Source organism: Macaca mulatta, chromosome 4, assembly GCF_049350105.2.
Source record: "Macaca mulatta isolate MMU2019108-1 chromosome 4, T2T-MMU8v2.0, whole genome shotgun sequence".
In the NCBI taxonomy this organism is placed as follows: domain Eukaryota; kingdom Metazoa; phylum Chordata; class Mammalia; order Primates; family Cercopithecidae; genus Macaca; species Macaca mulatta.
The window spans coordinates 152,423,125-152,450,854 of NC_133409.1; the positions used below are offsets into that span (position 1 = coordinate 152,423,125).

The window sequence follows — 27,730 nt, forward strand, 5'->3', positions numbered from 1 at the left end:
CGCCGCACTGCCTCTGGGAGTCTTTATTTCCAGGAGCCCCGCCTGTAGATCCTGCTCCTAGCATCCTGGCAACTGCCAGGGCCCCCCTTTTTTTTGCCAAACCAGCTGTATCCCTAGCAGTGCCACTCATTCCCATCTCTGCATCCCACGGCAGTGAGTGCCATGGCAACGCAGTCTTCCTAGGCCCAGTGTCTCACTAACCTTTTAGCCCCTCAGTGAAGTGGGCTATGCTGTGAATGTGGAATGGCGACCCACAAAGGCATCTTGACAGAGTGGCACGCTGCCCATCCCCAGCTTCTAGTCCCAGGCGTCACTGGCAAGGCTGGCTTAAGCCTGACCACTCATCTCCCCACAGCACCACCCAATTGCTTATATGAAAAGAACATCACTCAGCCCACCCCCGCTAATGGTATTCACGGTAAACAGCCCAAAGCAAACTAGAGACAGGAGAGTAGAGCTTTATTGTGTAAAAGCTGAGTTGGTATAAGTCTGAAACAGCAACAATGTTTAGCCCAGCCCATCTATTTACAATATATAGGGGTTGGGGTTTCCCATACACATCTGTCCTGCCCTCCCTCAGCCTCAAGATTTATCCCTATCAGCAACATTATTTCCTGGATTTGTCATTGGCTACAAAAGACACAACTCTTCAGGGTGATATCCCATCATATAAACCTACATACACATATCTCCTAGTCCCTCTGGCTCTCTTCCCTTTTTTTTGAGACAGGGTCTGGCTTTGTCACCCAGGCTGGAGTGCAGGGGTGCAACTGCAACTCACAACAACCTCCGCCTCCTGGGATCAAGTGATCCTCCCTTAGCCTCCCCAATAGCTGGGACTACAGGCGTGCAGCACCACACCCAGCTAATTTTTGTATTTTTTTGTAAGCCACCATGCCTAGCCTCTCTTCCCAGTCTACGGCTCCTACAGAGCACTCTGAGGGTCTGTCTGCCCAGTGAAGGAGGCTTCCGCTGGTGCTGTAGGGGGCATCTTGGGCATTGACTCAGGTGGGGGGCCACTCTCTTCTCGGAGATGACCCTGGTAAAGCCGGCGAAGGCGTGACAGTTCTCTCTCTGGTGGCTGTTTCCAGTTGTACCATGGGTACCAGGGGTCACCTGAGATCAGGGTGGGGGCTGGTGGAGTAGCACTCACAGCCCCATGAGAGATACTAAAGTCACGGTCCCGTGGTTCAACCTGGGGGATGTGGTAAATGAGGAGACCTAAGGGATTAAAAAAGAAGAGAAATTTAAGAGGGAATGAGGAGGGTGGTTTAGATGAAGAAAAAGGATTATAAAGGGAGGGACCAGTCAGAGCCACTGGGTACATTTATGTATGTTGTATACTGCAAACAGGTGAGACTGGCCCAGAAGGCAAATGTGGGCTGACATACTGCTGGGGCTCTTGCTTACAAAGCTATGCAGCCCTGAACAAGGACTATGAAGCTGCATCCATACCTTTTACTAATTTATGCAGCAGTGCCATGTAGTCCAGGGCCAGACATTTATATAAAGATCTTCCTATGATCTTGCTATGGCATTGAGACCAGCAGTTGTAAAATAGGAGGGAAAGGGATGGAAAGACAAAGACCAAGGAGACAGGGTTATGATAAAGTAAGACACTCAGGAGAAGGGACAGGGGACAATGGAATGTCAGAAGAGACTCAGGAAGAACATGCTGGTTGCTACCATCTTGAACAGGTGTGAGCATTTATATCCATAATCTAGCCCTAAGTCACCTTCCTTATACCTAAACAAAACTGCCATGTGCCCCGTCTCATGCTCACCATGATCCCTGGCTTTCTGGATGGCCTGGGTCAACCTCTTGTGCTGCTTCACACAGACTCCTATGGGGAGAAAAATAACTTGTTCTTTAAGGCACAGTAAATAATAGAACACAACTGCTTCCGTATGGTGACAGAGGAGTAGACTGGGAAGGACTGGCTTTACCTAATGACCCCTTTCCCCTGACCTCTCCAAGGACCTCAGTTTCCCCAACTGCCCAATGGAAAGAATCTCTCCCATCTCTTGGAGAGCTGGGATAAAGATTTAGGAGGGTCTAGCCACTATAGAGAAGCTATTTAATGGTAAAGCCTCCAAGACAGGGAGCAGAACACAATTTAATGGGCAAGTGTGGTTAATTAGAGGGTTGACTTGAACAATCCACAGAGAAAGATTCAATAAAGAGAGAAGAGACTTCAGAGTTGGGGAAGGCAATCTGAGAGAGTAACAATAATAGTCCCTTCAGCCTTTACAGCTTGACTATAAGAAACTCTTGACAAACTGAACACTGATTGTACTGCCACCTCCAATAATGGTGAATTCAGATTTATTCTCTGCAAGGCTGGGCACGGTGGCTCATGCCTATAGTCTCAGCATTTTGGGAGGCTTAGGCAGGAGGATCACTTGAGTCAGAAGTTCAAGACCAAAGTGGCCAAAATGGTGAAACCCTGTCTCTACTAAAAATGCAAAAAAAATTAGCCAGGCACAATGGCACGTGCCTGTAATCCCAGCAACATGGGAGGCTGAGGCAGGGGAATTGCTTGAACCCAGGAGGTGGAGGCTGCAGTGAGCCGAGATCACGCCACTGCTCTCCAGCCTTGGGTGACAAAGTAAATGAGATTTCGTTGCAAAAAATATATATATATATTAGTCTCCACCGGGCACAGTGGCTCACGCCTGTAATACCAACACTTTGGGAGGCCGAGGTGGCTGGATGACCTGAGGTCGGGAGTTCGAGACCAGCCTGACCAACGTGGAGAAACCCCATCTCTACTAAAAATATAAAATTCACCAAGCATGGTGGAATGCGCCTGTAATCCCAGCTACTCAGGGGGCTGAGGCAGGAGAATCACTTGAACTTGGGAGACAGAGGTTGCAGTGAGGCAAGATCCTGCCATTGCACTCCAGCCTGGGCAACAAGAGTGAAACTTCGTCTCAAAAACAAAAAAAAAATTCTCTGCAAATTTGTCTTGCTTCAGAGCAGTGTTAGCAAAATTTTTCTGTCTAGAGTCATATAGTAAATATTTTAAACTCTGCAGGTCCTGTGGTCTCTGTCTCAGCTACTCAACTCTGCCATTGTAGCATGGAAGCAATTGTAGACAATATGAAAACAAATGGACATGGCAGTGGGCCAGATTTGCCCTGTGACTGTAGTTAGGGAATAGATATAATCTTGAATTGTTAAATTTACAACTCCAAGTTTGGAAAATCTAATTCAATTGACAATGATATAAAATAACTTATGTGATAATTTGCGAGAAGTCTTTTGTAAAAGTGAAAAGACCCTATAGAAAGGAATTAATCACTGTTCATCAAATAAAAACTACATTTAGATAGTTTGCTTACAGAAGCACTTGCTTTTTTCTTTTTCCTTGTTTTTTTTTTTTTTTTGAGATGGAGTTTCACTCTTGATGCCCAGGCTGGAGTGCAATGGCGCAATGTCAGCTCACTGCAACCTCTGCCTCCTGGGTTCAAGCGATTCTCCTGCCTCAGCCTTCTGAGTAGCTGGGATTACAGGCATGCACCACCACGCCCAGCTAATTTTGTATTTTTAGTAGACACAGGATTTCTCTACGTTGGTCAGGCATTGGTCAGGCTGGTCTCGAACTCCCCACCTCGGTGATCCGGCCGCCTTGGCCTCCCAAAGCGCTGCAATTACAGGCGTGAGCCACCACGCCCGGCTGTACTTGTCCTTTTCTTTTGTCCACATTTAATTGCTTTAGCCCCCAGTAAACCAAGATTTCCAAAAGGTTCAGCCAGACCTTTTAAGCCATAAGTAGGAGCCACTGAACGAGTAACTATTGAACAACTACATAAACAAAACATGCCACAAGGAAAAGCTCTCTGGTGGTGCAGGGATGATGGGCTAACCTGTGTATAGAGAATGGAAGATGATACCCGTGTGGGCGCAGACAAACTGTTCCAAGAGCTTCACGTTCTGTAGGGGAAAGTGGTAGAGAAACGTGAGGAAAAAGGAAGGGAGAACAGCAAGATCTTTGGACACTGCAAGTACACAATCCCTACATACCCACATGGACCACCTTCACCCCTCTAGAGCTCTCCAGATGCTATCCTCTCACCCCTCTACAGCTCTCCAGATGCTATCCTCTCACCCCTCTACAGCAATCCAGATGCTATCCTCTCACCCCTCTACAGCTCTCCAGATGCTATCCTCTCACCCCTCTACAGCTCTCGAGATGCTATCCTCTCACCCCTCTACAGCTCTCCAGATGCTATCCTCTCACCCCTCTACAGCAATCCAGATGCTATCCTCTCACCCCTCTACAGCTCTCGAGATGCTATCCTCTCACCCCTCTACAGCTCTCCAGATGCTATCCTCTCACCCCTCTACAGCTCTCCAGATGCTATCCTCTCACCCCTCTACAGCTCTCCAGATGCTATCCTCTCACCCCTCTACAGCTCTCCAGATGCTATCCTCTCACCCCTCTACAGCTCTCCAGATGCTATCCTCTCACCCCTCTACAGCTCTCCAGGTGCTATCCTCTCACCCCTCTACAGCTCTCCAGATGCTATCCTCTCACCCCTCTACAGCTCTCCAGATGCTATCCTCTCACCCCTCTACAGCTCTCCAGGTGCTATCTTCCTTCATGTCCCATTTGGGCTTCATCAATTCACTGAATCCATCCTTGCACATCCCATATTCTGTCACTGTGCTCCCAAAGAAATCTCTTATGCACAGGTTAAGTTCTTTTTTCTTTTCTTTGAGACGGAGTCTCCCTGTGTTGCCCCGGCTGGGATGCAGTGGCGCAATCTCAGCTCACTACAACCTCCGCCTCCCGGGTTCAGGCAATTCTCTGCTACTCCTCCCGAGTAGCTGCGGTTACAGGCGCCCGCCACCACACCTGGCTAATTATTTTGTATTTTTAGTAGAGACGGGGTTTCACCATCTTGGCCAAGCTGGCCTTGAACTCCTGACCTGGTGATACACCCACCTTGGCCTCCCAAAGTGCTGCGATTACAGGTGTGAGCCACCATGCCCAGCCTGCAGAAGTTAAGTTCTAAAGTCAGCCTTTAGGTGAAAAACTGGGACTGGTCATTGGAAATCCCAGAAATCACCCAAAAAATGATATTGTAATGTGTATGTATAAACAACTAATGTATTTAATAGCATACTGAATATAATTTATATAGTAAGAATAATTTTACAGTTTACATAGAACAACCCTCACTCAGCAAATTAACTGTAGGAAATGAGACTCTTGAGAAAAAAGCAGATACACTGTGGAGTAGAATGCAAGCGGAATCACCTGTGCTACTAAATTTGTAACATTTCTCTCTCAGTTATATAATTAACTATAATCTCTGTTTTGTTTTGTTTTTGAGATAGAGTCTTGCTCTGTTGCTCAGGCTGGAGTGCAATGGCACAATCTTGGTTCACTGCAACCTCCATCTCCCAGGTTCCAGTGATTCTCCTGCCTCAGCCTCCCAAGAAGCTGGTACTACAGGCACCCGCCACCACGCCTGGCTAATTTTTTTTGTTATCTTTAGTAGAGATGGGGTTTCACCATGTTGGCCAGGCTGGTCTCGAACTCCTGACCTCAAGTGATCCACCCACCTTGGCCTCCCAAGGGATTACAAGCATAAGCCACCGCACCTGGCCATAATCTCTTTTTATAACTAATCATATGCAGTCAAAACTGGGGAATTATCTATGGGACTCCTGAATAACCTGTGTCAGAAGGGTTCTTATTGCAGTCAAATACCCCCATTTTCTGACTGTTATCCAAATGCTCTACTGCTTCCCTGATGACCAGCCATACAGCTTCTGCTCTAATACTTTTGCTGCAAGCTCAGAAGAACACTTTCCTATTACCTATTTTATTAATGTAATGTTTTCAAATTCTTGTTTTTTTTGTTTTGCTTTTTTTTTTTTTGAGGAGTTTCGCTCTTTTGCCCAGGCTGGAGTGCAGTGGTGCAATCTCAGCTCACTGCAACCTCCACCTCTCTGGTTCAAGCAATTCTCCTGCCTCAGCCTCCCAAGTAGCTGGGATTATAGGCGCCTGCCACTATGCCTGGCTAATTTTTGTATTCTTAGTAGAGGCAGGGTTTTGCCATGTTGGCCAGGCTGGTCTCGAACTCCTGACCTCAGGTGAACCACTCTCCTCGGCCTCCCAAAGTGCTAGGATTAGAGGCATGAGCCACCACGCCCAGCCAATATGTTTCCAAATTCTTTAAAGGAGCAAATCCTGTCCTTCTCACATATTGAAGGCTTTCTGAAAAATACTAGACTCTATCTTGCCCTCCGGCCTCACGTCCCAGCATGCCACTGAACATTGACAAGGAAATATAAAAAAACCTCAGGAAGAAAGTGGGCCAATATACTTTGTAATAACTGTAAAGAATACAAACGAATCTTTGGATATTGCTCTCCCACTAGAAATAGCCATTTTGCTGGCTGGGCATGGTGGCTCACACCTCTAATCCCAGCATTTTGAGAGGCCGAGGCGGGCGGGTCATGAGGTCAGGAGTTTGAGACCAGCCTGGCCAATATGGTGAAACCCTGTTTCTACTAAAAATACAAAAAGTAGCCAGGCATGGTGGCACACGCCTGTAGTTACAGCTACTTGGGAGGCTGAGGTGGGAGAATCGCTTGAACCCGGAAGGCGGAGGTTGCAGTGAGCTGAGATCGCGACAGTGCACTCCAGCCTTGGCAACAGAGTGAGACTCAGTCTCAAAAGAAATAGTCATTTCTCTTACCTGCCAGTTTAGACTGTAAATTTCATAGGCATAGGATAAAACTTGCAGTACAATCCATAGTAGAAGGTAAAAGACTGGAGAGAGAAATGTTTTTATAATGCCAGAAACAGTTACTACAAAATAAACTGTAGGGCCTCCAGGATATACGAAGTGTGGGGCACCTACAGTAATCTCTTTGGCACTGCAAAGGGGCTCCTAATCTTTATTTTTCTTACCATAAAAAGAAAAGACTCTCCTTACCCTAAAGTCAACATGCAACTTGTGATCTCGGCAGATGGGGCAGGGATTCCCAGCAACTTTATTCCCACGCTGTAGAGAGAAAAAACCAGCAGTTAAGGATGTTCAAACCCATCAGAAAAAGTGCTGCTGTTACTGTTACTTGTGGCCTCTACCCCTACTCCACATCCCACTCTCAGAAACTCACAATACATGTTTTCCGAGTCCGCTGTGGGGGTACACCACCCTTGTGGTTGCGGCGGTAGTCAGCCCAGACAGGGCGAGAACCATATCGCTCCTGGTATTCTGAAATGAAAGATCATACAAGTTATTCCTGGGTGGGAGTGTAGTGGGTGGCTCTATCCACTTATCTTAAATCCTATCTGACCCTCCCTTTCCCCATTTAGAGGTACCTTCTGATTCCAGATATTTCCAGGGTTCATCCTTATAAGGAGAAATGGGAACTGGGGACAAAGAATCTTCCTCAGAGGGAGGTTTGGTGCAAAGAGTCTGGAGGGGAACCTATAAAGGAGCAGAAAAAAATAAAATAATGAGTTCAAGGAAAGAACTCAATGGTTTGCTTATCACATTTTGGAAAGAGGGGGAATGCATACATATTGCATTAATGGAATATAACAGGAATACATATGTAAGTTAAGTATTTTTGTTGGGTTTAAACTGACATAAATCAACAACAACGCTCCTTTTCTACAACTGGATCCTGAAAGAAAAGCTAAGTTAGCGGATATATGCTGAAAAACAATCTTATTTCAGAAGACAATTAAAAAGTCTAGTACAAGGCCCAGCGCAGTGGCTCACGTCTGTAATCCCAGCACTTTGGGAGGCTGAGGCGGGCGGATCATGAGGTCAAGAGATCAAGATCATCCTGGCCAACATGGTGAAACCTCATCTCTACCAAAAATACAAAAAATTAGCTGGGCGTGGTGGCATGTGCCTGTAGTCCCAGCTACTCAGGAGGCTGAGGCAGGAGAATCGCTTGAACCTGGGAGGCAGAGATTGCAGTGAGCCAAGATCGCACCACTGCACTCCAGCCTGGCAACAGAGTGAGACTCCATCTAAAGAAAAAAGAAAAAAAAAATCTAGTACATAAAAGGTAGTCCTGCTTTTTGGAAATGAACTGATTCTGGTGGAAGAATAAAGAGGAAGGATATCTAGGTTCTCGGAACCAAGATGTGTGGTGGGGAGGGGATGCTGAAGACAGGTGAGTCTCCAAATCAATCCAATGAAGTCACTGAGTTGCCCATTTTCATAAAAGCTGAAGGTCAACAATCTACAGGGCAGAACAAACTTGAGTCCTAACGCTAGTTTTAAAGCTACCAAGGCTGTTATTAAGTCTGTGTTGACCTCTGTCACCACTCTTCAGTCCCACTTTAGGGAGTGGCAGCTGGGCAAGCCTTTCTATCTCACCGTGCCCCACCAAGAACCTCCAGAGAGGTGAGTACACAAGACTGGAGGGAAACCTCAATTCAAAGGACGGAGTTAAGCTCTCATAACTCTGATAAGAAACTGATTTAATAAAGAGAGCTGAGAAACTGTCCTCAGGTCGTAAGAATAGATCCTGACCTTACTGGGAAATAGCAAGGTGGGTAGAAATTAGGATCCCTAATTTCCCTAAGGACATTCCTGAGCAACACAGATTTAGACATGACCTGCACAGTTAAGAGCTGGTTGTGGCGCTCGCTTGGGGAGCACATATGTTACGCTAAAATTGCAACGATACAACATTAGCATAGCCCCTTATTTAAATAATTTTCAAAAAGCTGGTTATGCATAACTGAGGGTGGACGGGGGTCAATTCTATCACTTAATTATTTTACTGAGATGGCATTTTGGAAGAAGGATGACACCTAACCCTGGGGCTTAGTCCTCGGCTCGGGATTAGAAAACGCGCGGTGTATGGGAGGGGGTTGCTGGAAGTACTGCCTAGACAGCTAAGATATAAACACGTGGGAAGGTCTCCACTCGTGGATTCCTGACAGCGGAGCGACGACCTAGAGAAGGTATAACCAACTTGGGGTTGTGCAAAATGTCCTTCGAGAAGTTACCTGAACTCTGTGGGCACCTCGGAAGAGAGAAAGCATAGGAAGCCGCCTCAGCAGGGTGTTTAATACGGACGCCGCCATCTTGACGTACGCCCAGCACAGGAATGGAAGGAAAGGCAACTGCGCATGCTTCAGGAAACTGACTAGGGCAGGGCCAAGGACAAGCCCGCAGTGCGGAAGGCGGCCGCACGTTTGCGTCAGGACGGAAGCGTGAAAGGGAAGGCATGGGCGGAGAAGCTAATTTCAACTGCGTCACAATCGAATTAGACCTCAAAATTGCATTTTTTCTTGGCTAGTCACTACGACTCTTAGATCTCTTTGTTAGAGTTTGCCTTTTAAGCAATTTTGAAGGCGATTTTTATCGAGATCCTCTCAGTGCGCATGCTCCGGCACGTTTCTACCAACCCTGGGTGAGAAATGTTCTCCAGGGCGGAAGTGGCGGAAGCAGAGGAAAGGGAGGTGCTGGGCTCTCTGGTCACGCGCACGCAACAGGGAGGCAGAAAGGAGGCGGAAGAGAGTGCCGGGGAAGGGGCGGAGCAAAGGTGAAGTGAGACTAGCCAATCAGCTGGCGAATTGTCGTTTAGGTTGACCAATGAGTTCACGCCTCGCGTATAATGTCTCGCGACAAGGGCGTTTCACTAGCACGTTTGGGCGCGTTGGGCGGCGTCCGGGTATAAAAGACTCCACCCGAGCGGGCGGCCGCCATTCTGGGGTTCGTTTAGAGGTAAGTTTACCTACCTTGTTGTTTAGTGGGTAAAATTTTGCGGAGAGCGTTGGATCTGGGAAGCGGGGTAGGGATGGGTTCATTTGAGAGCCACGGCTTAAAGCGGCTGCGATCAGGATGGGACACAGAGGTTTGTTTGGGGACAGCAAAGATGGCATTTCTGGGTGTTTTGAAGCAACCCGTACTGATTACATCTTTCTCCCTTGTGTTCCTTTTATCCCAGGTTTGAATTTTCTCGGAGAAAGACAGGCCGACCACGAGGAAAACAGAAACAAGCCGCAGCAACATCTAAGCCCTTGAAAGGATCCTGAGAGAGGGGGGAAAGGGAAAACAGCAGCCACCAGCCCAACCACTTGTGTCTTCTGCCCCTTCCCACCTATCTTGCCCACCCCACCAGCCCACGCTGCTTGGGACTTGAAATCTGTGGCCGAAGGACCGTCACCACATAACTTGAAAAATAATCAACCACCCTCCCTTCCCAAACCACCCAAATTCACTCATCCAGCGTTTACTTTTTTGAATCCACTCAGAACTTTTTTCTGCGACCCCCCTCCCTAAATGGAGTTGGGTGGGGGGGGAAATGAATACTGAGTTGGCCTTTATTTTTTAAAAGACTTTTTGATCCAATGAGGCCCCCTAAATAATTGAGTTTTGGGTCCTGGTTGGTTGTTTTATTTTTTTTCCTCCAAAATTTTACCCCCTCCCCCCTGAGCCCGAGGTGCTGACGTCGCAAAAAAATTGGATAGTAAGTGTCGAATTTTCAAAAACCAGCCTTGCAACAAGAAGTCAACGTTTCCCGTTGTGAAACCAAAAATAATGAGAGGAAGAAATGAGACCATAGAACAAATAGAGAACTGGAGAAGGACCAATCTGGTCACTTAATCTCCATTAAAAAGGGCCTGTGGGTCTAAACAGTCTTGTTCTCTCTCCCCTACCACCTATCTCTTCCCTGCCCTGCTGCAGGCAAAGAGAGGGTGGAGGGAGGGCCAGCAAGTGAGGATTTTGATGGTTAACCCTTGGTAATCCAGCCAATTTCCAGACTGCCAAAGCCATACGTGTTTATATAAGGAGGAATGGTTACCTTCCTCTGGTTAGCAGCAGTCTTCGAAAGGGTTAATGAGCTCACATACAAGAGATGGTGGATCTTGTGGCCCAGAAGTACCACTTCTTTGTGTGTGAGACAAGCAGGGTGCCTTTCAATTTGCCAGATTAATAAGCAATCTGTACATAAAGATTGCAGGGTAAGGAGATGGGCAGAGAGAAATAATAGCTCGCTATAACTTTTTAAATGACTGTTAAATCCTCTCAATTTTAATGTAATTTGTTTGGGGTATATTTGTGTGGTTAAAATAGGTGGCAATCTAGGAATAAAGATTGCAAGACACTTAGGACAAAATATAATCTTAGTGCCAGTACATACAATAGTTGGGGAGGTAAAGAATGTCTTATAATTGTTGCAGATTGCATAGGTATTTAAAAGCAAAAGAGTGATTAACATTTTAACTTGATATTTTTTGGTGGGGGAGGTACAGTTAAATAGAGGGTGGAAAGGTTGGGTAATGTGGAATTTAGGAGTATAATTTTAAAAGCCATTTAGTGCAATTGAATGCTAGCTTTCTAAAAGATTTGTGTCGTTAAAAGGAATTTTTTTCTTCCCTGCTTCAATATGGCGACTTTCCTTGTCCTTTTGTCTTCCAAGCGGCGTTGCAGGTTGTGTCTTGACCCATTTTTTTTCCTGTCCTCCCACCTCAACCCTATTTGTTGAGAGGGGTCCAAGTCCTTCCTCCCCCTTTCCCTCTATAGGGAGGATGGGGGTGGTCGATGGTAGCCGGTTGAACCTCCGTTGCAAATTCAGTTCTTCCCTGCAGAAAATTGTTCTAATATTTTGATTGCTTTAATTTTCACTACGCTCTTACTGATCAAAATAGGTCAAAGATTATTCACGATGGGGAACTGGCTTTTGGCTTTTTTACTAAAAAGGTGTTTTTATAATGTAACTGAAGCTACCGGCAGAGCTGGGTGGCTTTTTAAAGTTCGAGTCCTCTTTCTCCATTACAAAATGGCGTCCCTCCGTCTTTGTTGTTTTTCTTCCCCTTTTGCCATCCTGAGCTTAGGGCCGCCCTAGAAACTTGGTCAAGGGGGAGGAGCAGCCTTGAAAGGTGATGTAATCAGCTTTCTTCCTCTTTTCTCCACCCTCTTGAAGCTCCACCCCTGAGCAGATGCCTTTGCACTCCCTGTGCTCGTGGCTGCTAGGGAGAAGACATTTTCCTAATTTTCATTATATAAAATACCTTAAAGGGATGAGAGCTTATAGGAATTAAGTATTAAGGCTGTCCATCTCCTTGGGTAGTTCTAGTTTTTATAGAACCAGTTTTTATTTTCACTTTCACTCATCACAACTGCTTGTAATTTTTCCCCACTTCAGCTGCCAGGGGTGAAAAAACAGGCAAACCCAAGACTGGGAAGCTTTGAGGATGTGTGTGAGCGTGTGTGTATGTATATATGTGTGTAGAGGGAGATGGGAAAGACACAAGGGCTTGCGAGAGTCCCTTCGAGATAAACGGGCCTGATGACACTGAAATGTGCCATTTCTGCTCAGGAACCAGTCTTTGGGCCTCCTGCATTTGGTCGCTTTGTGTAATGAGAATCGGGGGAAGGTGGATACTTCTAGGACTTTCTTCTAAATCGCCCTCATTCCCACCTCTCAGTTTGGGGATAAACTGTATTCAGTGCTGTATCACGTTCTGCACTTGCTTAGTTCCTGTACATTGGTACTAGGATAAGAAGTGAATCTTTAGGAAAGGAGGCGGCAGTTGTAAACTCAAGGCAGGGGGAATCAAGCTACGGTTTCTGGTAAGCAAAACCTTTCTGGTATTACATTTCACAACTTTCATTTTTTTTTTTCCCAAAGAGCCACCTTTTTTGAATTTCTTTTTCCTTCCCTTCTAAAAGAAATTCCTTGAAAGCATTAATGAAAAAATGATGTCCTCTTCATTTTTCAACTCATGCAGTGCTGTGGCAGTTGGTGCATGTTCAGAAGCCATGCCCTATCTGAGGGTGGTATTGGGTGTCTGGTTCCTTCCCCCAACTTTTTCAAAGCCAAATCTTTATCAGACTCTCCATATAATTTTAATTTTTAAAAGTCCTGCACTGAAGCGTGGAGGTTCTAGGCAGAATTGGAAAGCACAACTGCCCTGTGGTGATGTGGGTGAGACTTAGGGCTAATTTTCTACTGGGTACAGATTCTCAAATTATTACTTAAACTTCTGGATTGGATGGGAGGGACTCTTCCACATGTCTATTGACCACAAGTTTTTTTTGTTTTGTTTTGTTGTTTTTTTTCTTTTAAGCAGTTTGCCATGTGCCTCTGCAGCATATCTTCCTTGGGAGCTGAACATTCTACCCACTGGGGTTCCTGATATCTAGTGAGCCAGGGGATTAATAAAGAAGATCTTCCTTAACATGGGAGATGGGAAGCAAGGTCTACTAGGGGAACCACATCCATTCAGAGAATCTTGGAAAAGCTGATCCTTGTAGTTTGTGGCCAGAGTTCCAGTCTGGGGTCTTTTTCTATGAGTTGGGGTGGTGTATCATTTTGCATCTTTATTGAAAGGCAGATAAGCTTTTGAGGAGCTCATGTATCAGGTTTGCAAAATGACTTTGAGGGGTAGGGGCTTACTACTTGGAAGCAAGCTATGACCTTGTGATGAATCACCTGAGAGACATAATTCAGTCCACTATTGAGTCAAACTAGGAAATGCCTAAAACACTGAAGAAAGGAAGGGGAACATGAGTTAGGTACAAATCATTTTCATTTCCAGAAGTGCCTCTAAATTAAGGTAAATTTGGGAGTTTTTTCTCCTTTTGTTAGAAGACAGTTATTTTTTAAAGAACTCTGACTTGCACAGAATTTTTATCCTGAACCAATTCAGTCCTGTTCATTGGTGATGGATGTGGAATAACTTTAGCTATGCTGGATATTTTTTCACCCTATTTATTTGAATAGCCCTCAAGTAAAATTCATTTTGAAGGCAGGAGTTGGTGTCACAGACGTTTATCTCTGGTAAAAGTGGTAGAAAATTCCCCAGTGCCTTGTGCCAGTAGAGTATGGCTCTGCCTGAAACATCTCCATAAGGAAAGCATAGCTTAGGATGAGGTGGACCTACGTAGGCCAGGGGGTTGCTCCCTCACTCCCCACCTTCTGTATGTTCTGCAGTCAAGGAAATAGCAGCTCACTAAAAAAAGACATAATCATGCCCTGGATTATTCGTGGTTCCAGAAAGCTTTCTCAAGCTTTCATTCTAGACTCCAGATCCTGAGTAGGTAATGTTACAACACTTAGTCACAGCCCCTGCCTTCCTTCATCAACTCAGTTTGCCTTCTCAGCTGTAGCCCTGTGCCCGGAATGTTGGACTTTACATTCCTTCCCACTTCAGTGCCTTGGAGCTTGTTTGGTTTTTTCCCAAAATATACTGACTTCCAAGTAAGGAAACTAGGTTATAAGACACTTAGGGTCCTTAATTTTAAATAAGAATGAATCTGCCTAAAGGAAGGCCATCATGAGAAAACCCACTTATATTTTATCAAGATTGGTGCTAATGAGACAAAATTTCACTTATATTTCCAAAATATAAGTAGTGGAAAATGAATGTTTAACACTAATTTTGCTTTGTCTCTTAGCTTTCCTTTGACTATTAATGTTTTTTATTCTTGTTTATACAAATGGGAATAAAAAAGTCCTTGGATCCCATTCCCAGCAGAGGGCTCTGGACAGAATTTAGCTTTGTACTCATTGGTCCATTTTTCTAAGACTGGCTCTTCTGTCTTGTCTCCCATCCTCTGAAGGAACACTTGAGCTCAGATGACAGTTTATTTAGTGTCTGAAGGAAATAGAGGTAGCTGGTCTATTTATTGGTTTAGCTTGCAGTTGGATATGCCAAAGGGAATTCTCCAGGGTTGTATATATTCAGCCCTGGGTTTGAACCAGTCAAGTCAAGGGGAACTGGTTTGAAATGATGTTTAATTCAAGGCCTTTTGTCAAGTTGCATATATTTTGCTTTGGGAATCTAATGGTAGGTATGTGTGTGTATATATAGAGTTTTAAAAATTTCTTAGTCTCTTGATTGCTTATGTTATTATTGGAACCCATACATTGCTTTTCCAGTCTCCAACAGATGTGATATCTGTTTTATATGTCCCTTTATCATATCTCTTTATAGTTTCTATAGATCACTTTATATTATCTCACTACATGGGAAGAATACCTTTATTTCTGTGTCTGTGTAAGGATCACCATACTTGAGTGGATTTGGCCCACGAACGTCTAATCTTTTCCAGTATTCTCCTTGAATGTTTTTTCTCTGACCTCAGGTTCCACTTGTACTTGTAGAGGTTCCAGGGCAGCAGTGACTTCTCAACATTTCTTGCCTCATCTCTCCCTTTGTTCGGCCCACAGGTTATGACCGCCAGAGCCAAGATTATACTGCTTCCCTTCCTGGCTGCCTCCTCCCTGCTTCTGCTGCTGCTCGCCTAGGTTGTTAGGACCTCCACATTTGGAAATTTATTGACCTTTTTGTTGGGAGGACTAAAAGGCTGAGATTGTTATGCTTATGTTTTTTCTTTTGTTTGAGAACAAATAGAATTAATTTGCATTATCTCACAAGAAACCTATGTTTTTTTCCGGCACAAAAATACTCATCTTTGTAAAATACTGATTTTTCTACCCTTCTGCGGGGATTGTGTCTGTTACCTCTGTGCTAGATGTAGGATGAGGAAGGTTTTGTTCTTGCCTCTTCCTTGCTACCCAGTGTTGGCCTTATTGCCCAAAGGCAGATATTGCTGAAATGGCTTGCTTTTTTGGTGGTTTTTTGTTTGTTTGTTTGTTTTTGAGACAGGGTCTTACTCTGTCGCTCAGGCTGGAGTGCAGTGGCACAATCACAGCTCATTGTAGCCTCAATGTCCCTGGGCTCAAGCGGTCCTCCCATTTTCCCACCTCAGCCTCCTGGGTAGCTGGGACTACAGGTGCACACCATCATACTCAGCTTATGTTTTGTAGAGATGAGGTTTCGCCATGTTGCTGAGGCTGGTTTCAAACTCTTATGCTCAAGGAATCTGCCCACCTTGGCCTCCCAAAGTGCTGGGATTACAGGCGTGAACCACAGCACCTGGCCTCTTTTTTGGTTCTTAGAAGCAAGTATTTAGAGGCAGTGTAGATACAAATCCCAATCAGAACAATATTGATTGTAAATTACCTTTCTGGAACTTCAGTTCTGCCCTGTCCCATAAAAGGAGCTTAGCTTTTAACTAATTCCTTTTCCAACCTGGTCTAAAACAGCTGCTTAAAAGGGAATTTTTCTAGCATTTGACTTTATCTATTCCATTCTTTAGTTTCCATGGTTTTCAGTTTTAGGCTTTCCTAGGGGATCCACAGCGTGATTTTTGAGGAGAGGACCAGATTTACATCTTTGCTTTTGAAAGCACAAACCACTAGCTTCCGTTTAACATGGAGACAGTAAAAACTTGTGCAGTGTTTGGTTAATGAGTGACAGTCTATTCAAGGCCTAGGAGGACCTGCTTGATTTCCTTGCATCCATTTGTCTCAATATCTGGCACCTACCTCCAGATCTCCTTAGGGAAGGATTCTGTTTTCAAGTTTTGTTTTGTTCTCTATCATCTACCACTTCAGCTGATAGATATCTTGCCTTATGTCGTGATTATGACTCTTAATGGGCTAAGATAAAAAGGAATCAACTCTTACAAGACATTTAGCTCAAACACCCAAGATTTGGCCCAATTTCTGTCAAGCTATAGGCTGTTTTTCAAGCCAGATTTTTCAGCAACTAGGGAAGACAGGACTTAACAATAGGTACAAATGCCCTGGAGAGTTGAACATCTTGTTATGAGAACTGAATCTTAGCTCTAGTACGATCTAGTGAAGTTCAGCCATCCTAGGAAGGATGCTACTGGGAGGGAGGGACAGGTGTGCTGCTCTAGTCCTCCAATCGAATTGCTTTCCTGTTCAGTCACATATGCTCCCCATGTTTAACTTGCTAGGGCTATTTTCTCGGTAGTGGCAAGTGGTCTGTGTTGATTTTTCATATCTAAAAAATAGCATAGTTGAATAGTCACTATACTTTGTCAGATGTAGAGATGTGGTTTATTAGAGGGCCTACTCGGGTAGTCCTTGCCACCCATTTATTCTGTGGGTTTGTTTGTTTTGTCCTCTTACCATAGAAACCACCATCATGGGTTCTGGTCCCATAGACCCCAAAGAACTTCTCAAGGGCCTGGACAGCTTCCTTAACCGAGATGGGGAAGTCAAAAGTGTGGATGGGATTTCCAAGATCTTCAGGTGAGTCTTTACCCTTTTTTGGATTCATTGTGAGTAGAGAATATTGTGTGTTAAAATATGGCTGCAGTTGAGGCAGACTGGAATGATCCTGGAAAGGAAAGGGAAAGACAGTCAGTGCAATAGGATTAAAATCTAACAATTTTAGGGTAAGGGATAGGAAAAGATGATCACTTGGTTTCTGACCATAGCGGAAGCTGGAGATTTGGACGTCCACAGTCCCAAGGGAGTCATATGTTGGAATGAGAGCAGGGTAGCCTGGTAACAGAATTCTAGATTGTTTAGGTTCATGTTCCACCTACCTATAATGTTATTTTCTTTCAGGGATTCTCAGGTTCAGGGGAGAGTAAATAAGCCAGTCTTGAACAGATTATTAGGGACAGTTGTTGAGGGCTAGCCGTATCACCTGGGGGCAGAATGACATTCATCCTGTGTGTTAGGGAGGCAGTGATGCTCTCCTCCCCAGGTCAGGGACTTCGGTGTCTCTGTTCTCCCATAAGTTTCCATGTTACACTGGATCCATCCCATCCTCCTAGAGGTATATGTGACTCCCCCTCTCTGGAGCAAAGTCCCAAATCATCAGGAATCTCTAGGCAGTTCACAGATTAGAGAGGCGCTTTTGCTAAGAGAAGAGATACTGGCTGCTTCATTTCTAACCCTCACTCATATCCTGCAGTTTGATGAAGGAAGCACGAAAGATGGTGAGTCGATGCACTTACTTGAACATTCTCCTGCAGACCCGTTCACCAGAAATACTGATCAAGTAAGTGGGGATCTGGATGGTTGGAATGGGAAGATGTAGCTAAAAGATGGGGTGGTGAGGCATGGGGTTCCAGGGGCATTGATGGGAGACTGGGATCGTGGGATGTGGTACTTTCAAAACCTAGAAAGGGCGTTACTGATAGACTCTCCTGCCTGCCTGCAGGTTTATTGACGTTGGTGGCTACAAACTTCTTAACAATTGGCTGACGTATTCAAAGACAACCAACAACATTCCCCTCCTCCAGCAAATACTACTGACCCTGCAGCACCTACCACTCACTGTAGACCATCTCAAGCAGGTACCTTTAGTCTTTAAACCCTGATTCTTCTTTTTTTGGTTTCGTCTAACAGATGAAAACTCACACTGACTGATGTTGGCTGTGATCTTGGGCCTGTGAGATAGAATGGCAGAAAAATAATTTAGAATAAGAAGACTTGGTTTGAATTTATCTCCTTTAATAGGTGTGTGGCGCCTGGGTGCGGTGGCTCACGCCTGTAATCCCAGCACTTTGGGAGGCCGAGGCAGGCAGATCACGAGGTCAGGAGACCGAGACCATCCTGGCTAACACGATGAAACCCCGTCTCCACTAAAAATACAAAAAATTAGCCAGGCATGGTGGCATGCATCTGTAGTCCCAGCTGATCAGGAGGCTGAGGCTGGAGAATCGCTTGAACCCAGGAGGTGGAGGTTGCAGTGAGCCAAGATCACACCACTGCACTCCAGCCTGGGTGACAAAGCGAGACTTATCCCCCACCCCCAAAAAAAAGAATGTGTCAGGCCGGGCGCGGTGGCTCACGCCTGTAATCCCAGCACTTTGGGAGGCCGAGGCGGGCGGATCACAAGGTCAGGAGATCGAGACCACGGTGAAACCCCGTCTCTACTAAAAATACAAAAAACTAGCCGGGCGTGGTGGCGGGCGCCTGTAGTCCCAGCTACTCAGGAGGCTGAGGCAGGAGAATGGCGTAAACCCAGGAGGCGGAGCTTGCAGTGAGCTGAGATCGCGCCATTGCACTCCAGCCTGGGCGACAGAGCGAGACTCCGTCTCAAAAAAAAAAAAAAAAAAAAAAAGAATGTGTCAGCCGGGTGTGGTGGCTCACACCTGTAATCCCAACACTTTGGGATGCTGAGGTGGGTGGATTGCTTGAGCCCAGTAGTTAAAGACCAGCCTGGGCAAAAATGATAAGACCCTGTCTCTACAAAAACTAAAATTTACCCAGATGTGGTGGTGGTGGTGCATGCCTGTAGTCTCAGTTATTTAGGAGACTCAGGTGGGAGAATCATTTGAGTCTGGGAGATTGAGGCTGCAGTGAGCCAAGATTGCTCCACGCACTCTAGCCTGGGCAAGACAGTGAGACTCCGTCTCAAAAAAAAAAAAAAGGTGGGGGGGAGCATTGTAACTTTTGTCATTTTTAGCTCTAAGTGGAATTATTTGCCTCCTGGCATTTACCTTTCTGTTGCTCCCATTTCTCATAGAACAACACAGCTAAACTGGTGAAGCAGCTGAGCAAGTCAAGTGAGGATGAAGGTAGGTGCCGCTCCTGCTCTCTCATGGGCTTTTCTCTATTACTTCCACTTCATTACCTTAATATCTTTTCCCATCCTTGGATTGTCGCTTCACTTTTCTCTTTCTGTGTCACCTTGCTTTTTTTTTCCTTCTTTTAAAGAGAAAGTTCCTCTAACCTGTACCCTGTTTCCTGTTCTCAATTCCAAAGTTGTTCATTTCTCTGTTGCTGAATATAAGGCGCCATACTTTAACTGGAAGCTGATTCCTAAGATTGCTTGTTATAAAACACATACACTTAAAATTCACTGTGGGAAATAGTATCATCCTAGCGTGTCTCATCATCTTTCACTTCTGTTTTTCTAACTATAGCATATTCTGGGAACTTTAATAACTGTTTTCCTAACAGTAGATGTACTAGTTCTACCAATAAACATATTCCTGTAGGACATGGGCAAAATCTTGACTCTTGAAATATATCAAAGCGCCGGGCGCAGTGGCTCACGCCTGTAATCCCAGCACTTTGGGAGGCCGAGGCGGGCAGATCACGAGGTCAGGAGATCGAGACCATCCTGGCTAACAAGGTGAAACCCCGTCTCTACTAAAAATGCAAAAAATTAGCCAGGCGTGGCGGTGGGCGCTTGTAGTCCCAGCTACTTGGGAGGCTGAGGCAGGAGAATGGCGTGAACCCGGAGGCGGATCTTGCAGTGAGCCGAGATTGCGCCACTGCACTCCAGCCTGGGTAACCGAGCGAGACTCCATCTCAAAGAAAAAAAAAGAAATATATCAAAGCTCTGATTCTTTCCTTTTCTAAAAGAGTTGTGGAGCTTCTGGCAAGGACCATATAGTTCTGTCTTGAAGACAAAGCCTGTCTCCTTTAGAAATTTAGAGTTTCCTTTATCTCTACCCGGGCACACAAGATACCAGTTTCCCACCAAGTGAGCAGTGATCTATTTCCAACTGGCTTAATTGTGTTGCTCTCTTTAAATATATATTTAATTACCATCATGCCTTTAGATATTGAAATTTGTATATTCCCTGTCGGTTGTAGTTAAGTCTCACCGGAACCATAGTTATCAGTTACTCCAGAAAGATTTTAGGATATTCCTGCATTGAGGTTCATGTTGGCTTAGGTATAGAAATTGCTAATTGTATGACTGTTTCAAAAAGTTATGTTTTAGTGTTCTGTGAAAATCTTACTGTTAAATGACAAATTATGAAATACGTCTCTAAGTGGAAATGTTGGCCAGAAGAGAGGTGCCATAGATCAGAGATGTTATTTGCCAAGTACAAAAGGAAAGAGTTACAAAAGTATTTTTTCATTTAGAAACAAATTTTATGCTTGTTTTTACATCTATAAAGGAAAATAAAAAGTCTTCAGATTGTTGTAACAATTAGGTGTGTTATACGTAAAGCAACTAATGTAGCTTTTTAAAAAAATGTCAGTAGTTTTTGAGGAACTGGTGGATTTTGGTTACATGTATAAGTTCTTTAATGGTGATTTCTGAGATTTTGGTACACTCATCACCCGAGCAGTGTACATGGCACCCAATGTGTAGTCTTTTACTAATGCAGATTTTAACCACATATTCTGAAATAAATATTAGGTCTTTTTACTCCAGAGTGGTGTGATGACATCAGAGTTGAAAGTTATTTGAGTAGAACACAACTCTTAATTCATTGTTCCATTTTTTAGGAGTTTGGTTTTTAAGCATATCTCATGTTCTTCTTAAAACTTTGGATTACTTTCTCCATTACATAGATTTTCACAATATTTTCTCAAACCTCCCATTTTCTGTTCCTGGAAGAATATTTTACATTATTAGGCATTTCCCCTTTCTCTCACCTGCAGAGCTCCGGAAATTGGCCTCAGTCCTTGTCAGCGACTGGATGGCTGTCATCCGCTCTCAGAGCAGTACTCAGCCCGCTGGTAAGCTCCTTAGTCCTTTATCCTTTGTATTTATTTCTTTCCTACTGGGATGTGGCCTTTCGGTACTCCCAGTCTGCTTCACCTCTGACAGTGTTTAAATAAAATCCATTTCTGCTTTGTTTTTTCACGACAGAGAAAGATAAGAAGAAACGTAAAGATGAGGGGAAAAGTCGAACTACCCCTCCTGAGCGACCTTTGACAGAGGTGAAGGCTGAGACCCGGGCCGAGGAGGCCCCAGAGAAGAAGAGGGAGAAGCCCAAGTCTCTTCGAACCACAGCACCCAGTCATGCCAAGTTCCGTTCCACTGGTAAGACTGGCGGCTGGCCTCTGGAGGGTTCGTGTGCATGTGCACACCCAGAGCCTTATGGGGGAATCATTTGATGTGTGATATGTTAATCGTAAGGAAGAGAGAAGATTAGCAGAGGAAGCTTTGGTTACAAGGTTAGAAGAACATTTGCGGGTGAGAACGGGAGGAAAATTCAGGGGTTTAGGGGTTTGAGTTCAGCTGCCCACACCATGCTGCTTTCCCCAGGACTAGAGCTGGAGACACCATCCTTGGTGCCTGTGAAGAAGAACGCCAGCACAGTGGTGGTTTCTGACAAGTACAATCTTAAACCTATCCCCCTCAAACGTCAGAGGTATGGACCATATTCTCAGGTTCTGAATGGGGTGGATCTGTGGACACAAGGGAGCAAGAGGGGGTGAGTCAGAGATGTTGATGACAGTTCCTCTTCTGACAGCAACGTAGCTGCTCCAGGAGATGCTACCCCCCCTGCAGAAAAGAAATACAAGCCACTCAACACAACACCTAATGCCACCAAAGAGATCAAAGTGAAGATCATTCCGCCACAGCGTGAGTCTAAAGTGGGGAGATGTACTTTGAATTAGGAGCAAAGTCTTTTTTTTTTTTTTTTTTTTTGAGACAGTCTCGTTCTGTTGCCCAGGCTGGAGTGCAGTGGCACGATCTTGGCTCACTGCAAGCTCCGCCTCCCGGGTCCATGCCATTCTCCTGCCTCAGTCTCCCGAGTAGCTGGGACTACAGGCGCCCGCCACCATGCCCGGCTAATTTTTTGTATTTTTAGTAGCGATGGGGTTTCACCATGTTAGCCAGGATGGTCTCAATCTCCTGACCTCATGATCCACCCGCCTCGGCCTCCCAAAGTGCTGAGATTACAGGCGTGAGCCACCGTGCCTGGCCAGGAGCAAACTCTTATGGGAACGAATGTCTCTGGGAACGAGAAGTTTTTTTCCCTTCTCTTTTATTATTTCCCTCCATTTTCCTTTGATTTCTTGGTACCCTTTACTTTTTGTACCTCTGGAACTCCCGTTTCCGGTGTCACTTAGGAGTAATTTTAGAGATAAGATAGGGAGGTGTGCCATTTTGTGACTGGTCAGGGGCGCCTGGCAAGGTGATTTGTCGTGTTCACAGGGGCTCACTTCATCAGTTACCTGAGCTATAATTCACATTCAAAGCTATGGCTTGCCTGCCACAGGAAACCTAGAATAACAAGAAGAATATCGTGTGTGAATCCTCCTGCATGTGCTTCCTGGTCCTCTTGAGCTTGTCGTGTCCTAAGTTGAGGCAGGCTCTTCATTGGCTCATTTTATGCCTAGACTGTGTTTGCAGGTGTAGGATTGTGAAGGAGGTCTGATGATGCCATTTGATGCTCTTTCTTTTTGTAGCTATGGAGGGCCTGGGCTTCCTGGATGCTCTCAATTCAGCCCCTGTTCCAGGCATCAAAATTAAGAAGAAGAAAAAAGTGCTGTCACCTACAGCTGCCAAGGTATGGGCTCCCAAAAGTAGGTTTCAGTGAGAGTATAAAAGGTAAAGTAGAAGAAAGGGCACAGCAGCTAGGAGTTGTCCGGGAGGACAAGAGGCGTTTTGCCTTGGATATAGACTGTGCAGGTGAGACCGGTGTGGAGACAGAGTCTTCCTTTATATAGGAACTGTTGGGGGATTGTGCCTGGGACCCTGGACTAATTGCCTTGCCCTTGGCTTTCCAGTCAGTTCACTTCCTTTTCTTTCACAATAGCCGAGCCCCTTTGAAGGGAAAACGAGCACAGAACCAAGCACAGCCAAACCTTCTTCCCCAGAACCAGCACCGCCGTCTGAGGCAATGGACATAGACCGTCCAGGCACCCCGGTTCCCCCTGTTGAAGTTCCAGAGCTCATGGATACAGGTAATCTAGAAACTGGTTCAGTTTGGGGGGTTTTCTGAAAGGAGGGATCTGGGTCTGAAACCTCTTCTGCTTCCAGCCTCTTTGGAACCAGGAGCTCTGGATGCCAAGCCAGTGGAGAGTCCTGGAGATCCTAACCAACTGACCCGGAAAGGCAGGAAGAGGAAAAGTGTGACGTGGCCTGAGGAAGGCAAACTGAGAGAATATTTCTATTTTGAATTGGATGAAACTGAACGAGGTAAGAGGTCATTTCCTATGGAATAGGTGTATTTAAGGGATTTTAAAAGAACTTGGTTGTGCTTACTTTCCCTCTTGCTTTTCTTCCTCTGCCGATAGTAAATGTGAATAAGATCAAGGACTTTGGTGAGGCAGCTAAGCGAGAGATACTGTCAGACCGACATGCATTTGAGACAGCGCGGCGTCTGAGCCATGATAACATGGAGGAGAAGGTGCCCTGGGTGTGCCCCCGGCCCCTGGTTCTGCCGTCACCGCTTGTCACCCCTGGAAGCAATAGCCAGGAGCGATATATCCAGGCTGAGCGGGAGAAGGGAATCCTTCAGGAGCTCTTCCTGAACAAGGAGAGGTGAGCAGAGTGGGATTCCTGCCCTGGGATGTTGAGTGCTTGGACACTCCTGAGGGGAACGTGAGCTGGGGTAATTAAGGGGTGGAGGTTAGAAATTACTTTCAGGGCCTGAATTAATAACTTGACTATCATTCTACTATTTTCCCTCACCTGTGCTGTTCCTGATAGTCCTCATGAGCCTGATCCTGAGCCCTACGAGCCCATACCCCCTAAACTCATCCCCCTAGATGAGGTAAGTCAGTGTTATGTGATGATGGAAGTTGTGATGGTCATTGAATTCAGTGCATCTTTCATGTGAGAATGTATCTGTTCTGTCAGTCCTAATTTTTTTGTTGTTCTTTCAGGAGTGTTCCATGGATGAGACTCCGTATGTTGAGACCCTGGAACCTGGGGGGTCAGGTGGCTCACCTGATGGGGCAGGAGGCTCCAAGTTGCCTCCAGTTCTGGCCAATCTTATGGGAAGCATGGGTGCTGGAAAGGGCCCCCAAGGCCCTGGAGGAGGAGGCATTAATGTCCAGGAGATCCTCACTTCCATCATGGTATGCGCCCTCTTTCCCCTTTTCCACCTCTGTGGAGCCTCCTTAAGTGCTGTCTCCTCACTCTGTCTCCCATTCGCCTTACCCCAGTTCTCCACATCTACCCACTTACCCTAATCTTTGGCTCTCCCTTTCGCCATGGTTGTTACCCTGTCTGTCTGTTTACTTTGCCTTCTTACATCCTCACAGGGTAGCCCAAACAGTCATCCTTCAGAGGAACTACTGAAACAACCAGACTATTCAGACAAGATCAAGCAGATGCTGGGTAATCCTCAGGGCCAGCCCCAGGGGACTGGGGGAGGAAGCCTGCAGTGGAGTTGGGGGAAGCAGGGTTTCACAGATGCAGAAGAGTACAGGGCTGTGGACACTAGGCAAGAAATGGGAGGGAAAGACTGGACAGAGAGAGCATTGCTCTGCCAGGTTGGTTTGAGAGGGTCAGTTGGGTGCATCTAAATGGGAAACCATGCCTGTCTTCTAGAGTGCTCATGCTGTGTTATCCTTGTTTTCATTAACAGTGCCACATGGACTCCTAGGCCCTGGCCCGATAGCCAATGGTTTCCCACCAGGGGGTCCTGGGGGCCCCAAGGGCATGCAGCACTTTCCCCCTGGACCTGGGGGACCTATGCCAGGTAGGTGGTGAGTACAAGGTTGGAATGGGCTTATCTGCTTAATTTCAGTCTGATAATAGTATAGGATTGACTGGAAGGTGGGAGGTGAGGTGGTTTAGGTTGGGAGATGGCAGTTCCTGGTAGCTGATACTGTTTTCTCTTTTTTCTCCCCGTACAGGTCCCCATGGAGGCCCTGGTGGGCCAGTGGGTCCACGTCTCCTGGGTCCTCCACCTCCTCCCCGGGGGGGTGATCCCTTCTGGGATGGCCCAGGCGACCCTATGCGGGGTGGCCCAATGCGGGGGGGTCCAGGACCTGGTCCTGGACCATACCATAGAGGCCGAGGTGGCCGAGGAGGAAATGAACCTCCTCCTCCTCCTCCTCCTCCATTCCGAGGCGCCAGAGGAGGTCGCTCTGGAGGAGGACCCCCAAATGGACGAGGGGGCCCTGGTGGGGGCATGGTTGGAGGTGGTGGGCATCGTCCCCATGAAGGTCCTGGTGGAGGCATGGGCAACAGCAGTGGACATCGTCCCCACGAAGGCCCTGGCAGTGGCATGGGCAGTGGGCATCGCCCCCATGAAGGCCCTGGCAGTAGCATGGGTGGGGGTGGAGGACATCGTCCCCACGAAGGCCCTGGTGGTGGCATCAGTGGTGGCAGTGGCCATCGTCCCCATGAAGGCCCTGGTGGAGGAATGGGTGCTGGTGGTGGACATCGCCCCCACGAAGGCCCTGGCGGAAGCATGGGTGGAAGTGGTGGACATCGTCCCCATGAAGGTCCTGGACACGGGGGGCCCCATGGCCACCGGCCTCATGATGTCCCTGGTCACCGAGGCCATGACCATCGAGGACCACCTCATGAGCACCGTGGCCATGATGGCCCTGGCCACGGGGGAGGGGGCCACCGAGGGCACGATGGAGGCCACAGCCATGGAGGAGGTGAGGATGCTCCCTGTCCCCCATATGCCTTTTGGTGTCCCATACAAGCTTTTGGGGAGTGGGTGAGAGTCACTACTGTTGGTAGCTAGGCAGAACGTGAGGTACCCGTCTCTTTGATGTCCCAGTATGCATAGCAGTTCCTACTCTATGCCCTTCCCCCAAATCCCTAAGACTGTGTCTCTGAAAGTTCTTAGGATGCCATGGACTGGGGTGGTGATGGTGGCATTGCCCTCAGCCATTTCCTGTCTAACTGTTCTGCCATCATTCCCACAGACATGTCAAACCGCCCTGTCTGCCGACATTTCATGATGAAGGGCAACTGCCGCTATGAGAACAACTGTGCCTTCTACCACCCGGGTGTCAATGGGCCCCCACTGCCCTAGGGACCATTTGCCTGCCCCGTTCACACAACCCCTGTGGACTGCAGCCTCGCTCCTTCTACCCTGTTATGGCTTCTGTGAGGCCCATTTTCCCTTTTCCCCAGCTGATGAGGAGCCGGCCCCCTCAGTTCCCACTTGCTTGGGTTCCTGGGGGTTTTCTGATCACTGGTGCGCATTGATGTACATATTTTCCTCCAGTCTGGGGAGGAGAGAGACTGGAAACGTTCCTGGACTGCTGAAGAGGAGACCCAGTTGGCTTCACTTTTTGAGAAGATTCACCCTGTACCCCAAACCCCTTTCCAGTATTACCCTTAATGCTTGAGAACCTAAAGCTGGTTATCCTGGAGAACACCCCTACCCTTCTATTGCGGGTCCCCACATGCACACAGAACTCTGACACAGGATCAGCTGCACTTAAGAAATCATCCCAGCTCAGTTCATTATTCCTCATGGGGTGGGGAGATGGTGAAGGGGTATTGTATATCCCACTGCACTGAGAGGGCTCAATCAGCTGGATTTGAGTTCTGGAACACACATCATCCCCACTCCTCCCCCAGCGTGGGCTCTCCATTCTGAGTCCTTTCTCAAGTGGGACCTTGAACTGTCTGTGAACACCCAGTCTGCGTCCTGGGTCTGCTAGGTTCGATGATGGTGAACTCATATCTGCATCCGGTGCAAGTTTTAGCTGGCAAAGGTGAGGCCAGTGGTGCTGGTGTGCCTTTGCCAACTACAGCCAGTCTGGAGACTTGATAAAATACTTCAGTGAGACCAGCTTCTCATCAACTTGGGCCTGGCATGCTGGGCCTGAAAGTCACACTACATGCACTGCCTTGGGGAGTTAGCTCACTCCCTGCTCCCACCTGGAACCTTGCCAGTGTGAAGGAGGCTTCCAGCTACTTCACCCTGTCAACCACCTCTGAATCCCCACCAGGTGCCTTCCTGGGTGGATTCGACAAGATGATTTTGCCCTTTCCCAGTTCTCTCCTTCACCTTGGCATCAGTTGTTTTCTATGAAAACAGTGGATTGGTTGGGTTTTGTGCAGGGTCTTGGGTTAGAGCCAAAATGGATTTGAGGATGAGTATTTTTTTTTTTTTGGTTTTGTATATTTTGTACATTAATAATAAACAGTGGAAAGAGAAGCAGCTTATTTAACCCCTGGTGTGTTTGGACTTTTTTGAGACGGAGTCTCGCTCCGTTGCCTGGGCTGGAGTGCAGTGGTGCAGTCTCAGCCCACTGCAATCTCTGCCT

At 46.5% G+C, this 27,730-nt stretch overlaps 2 protein-coding genes across 4 annotated transcripts; one reads left to right on the forward strand and one right to left on the reverse strand.

Annotated features, from left to right (window-relative positions):
- Nucleotides 1-442: 442 nt before the first annotated feature.
- Nucleotides 443-9,102, reverse strand: MRPS18B (mitochondrial ribosomal protein S18B). Of its 2 annotated transcripts, NM_001105165.1 has the most exon segments (7): nt 926-1,221; nt 1,785-1,844; nt 3,871-3,937; nt 6,958-7,026; nt 7,142-7,239; nt 7,347-7,455; nt 9,000-9,077. In NM_001105165.1, coding segments are annotated over 7 exon segments (777 nt in total).
- Nucleotides 9,103-10,109: 1,007 nt separating this feature from the next.
- Nucleotides 10,110-27,634, forward strand: PPP1R10 (protein phosphatase 1 regulatory subunit 10). Of its 2 annotated transcripts, XM_015135847.3 has the most exons (19): nt 10,110-10,465; nt 16,954-17,071; nt 17,745-17,831; nt 17,994-18,129; nt 19,305-19,356; nt 21,185-21,262; nt 21,396-21,569; nt 21,795-21,900; nt 22,003-22,115; nt 22,946-23,046; nt 23,296-23,443; nt 23,520-23,678; nt 23,777-24,023; nt 24,192-24,255; nt 24,368-24,562; nt 24,749-24,824; nt 25,075-25,188; nt 25,346-26,101; nt 26,375-27,634. In XM_015135847.3, exons 2-19 carry the CDS (start codon nt 16,965-16,967, stop codon nt 26,482-26,484), a joined length of 2,823 nt encoding a protein of 940 aa, XP_014991333.2. In that variant the 5' UTR covers nt 10,110-10,465; nt 16,954-16,964; the 3' UTR covers nt 26,485-27,634.
- Nucleotides 27,635-27,730: the final 96 nt, after the last annotated feature.

Bases quoted from the DNA above. Each gene is read 5' to 3' on its own strand.
- MRPS18B (XM_015135856.3), bottom strand. From the start codon at position 9,077: ATGGCGGCGTCCGTATTAAACACCCTGCTGAGGCGGCTTCCTATGCTT. The intron at 7,456-8,999 runs GTAACTTCTCGA...GCTCCTTTATAG, and splicing joins GAGGTGCCCACAGAGTTCAG to GTTCCCCTCCAGACTCTTTG. The intron at 1,222-3,870 runs GTTAGCCCATCA...TTAATCCCTTAG, and splicing joins CTTCCATTCTCTATACACAG to GTCTCCTCATTTACCACATC.
- PPP1R10 (XM_015135847.3), top strand. From the start codon at position 16,965: ATGGGTTCTGGTCCCATAGACCCCAAAGAACTTCTCAAGGGCCTGGAC. The intron at 17,072-17,744 runs GTGAGTCTTTAC...CATATCCTGCAG, and splicing joins GGGATTTCCAAGATCTTCAG to TTTGATGAAGGAAGCACGAA. The intron at 21,901-22,002 runs GTATGGACCATA...CTCTTCTGACAG, and splicing joins ATCCCCCTCAAACGTCAGAG to CAACGTAGCTGCTCCAGGAG.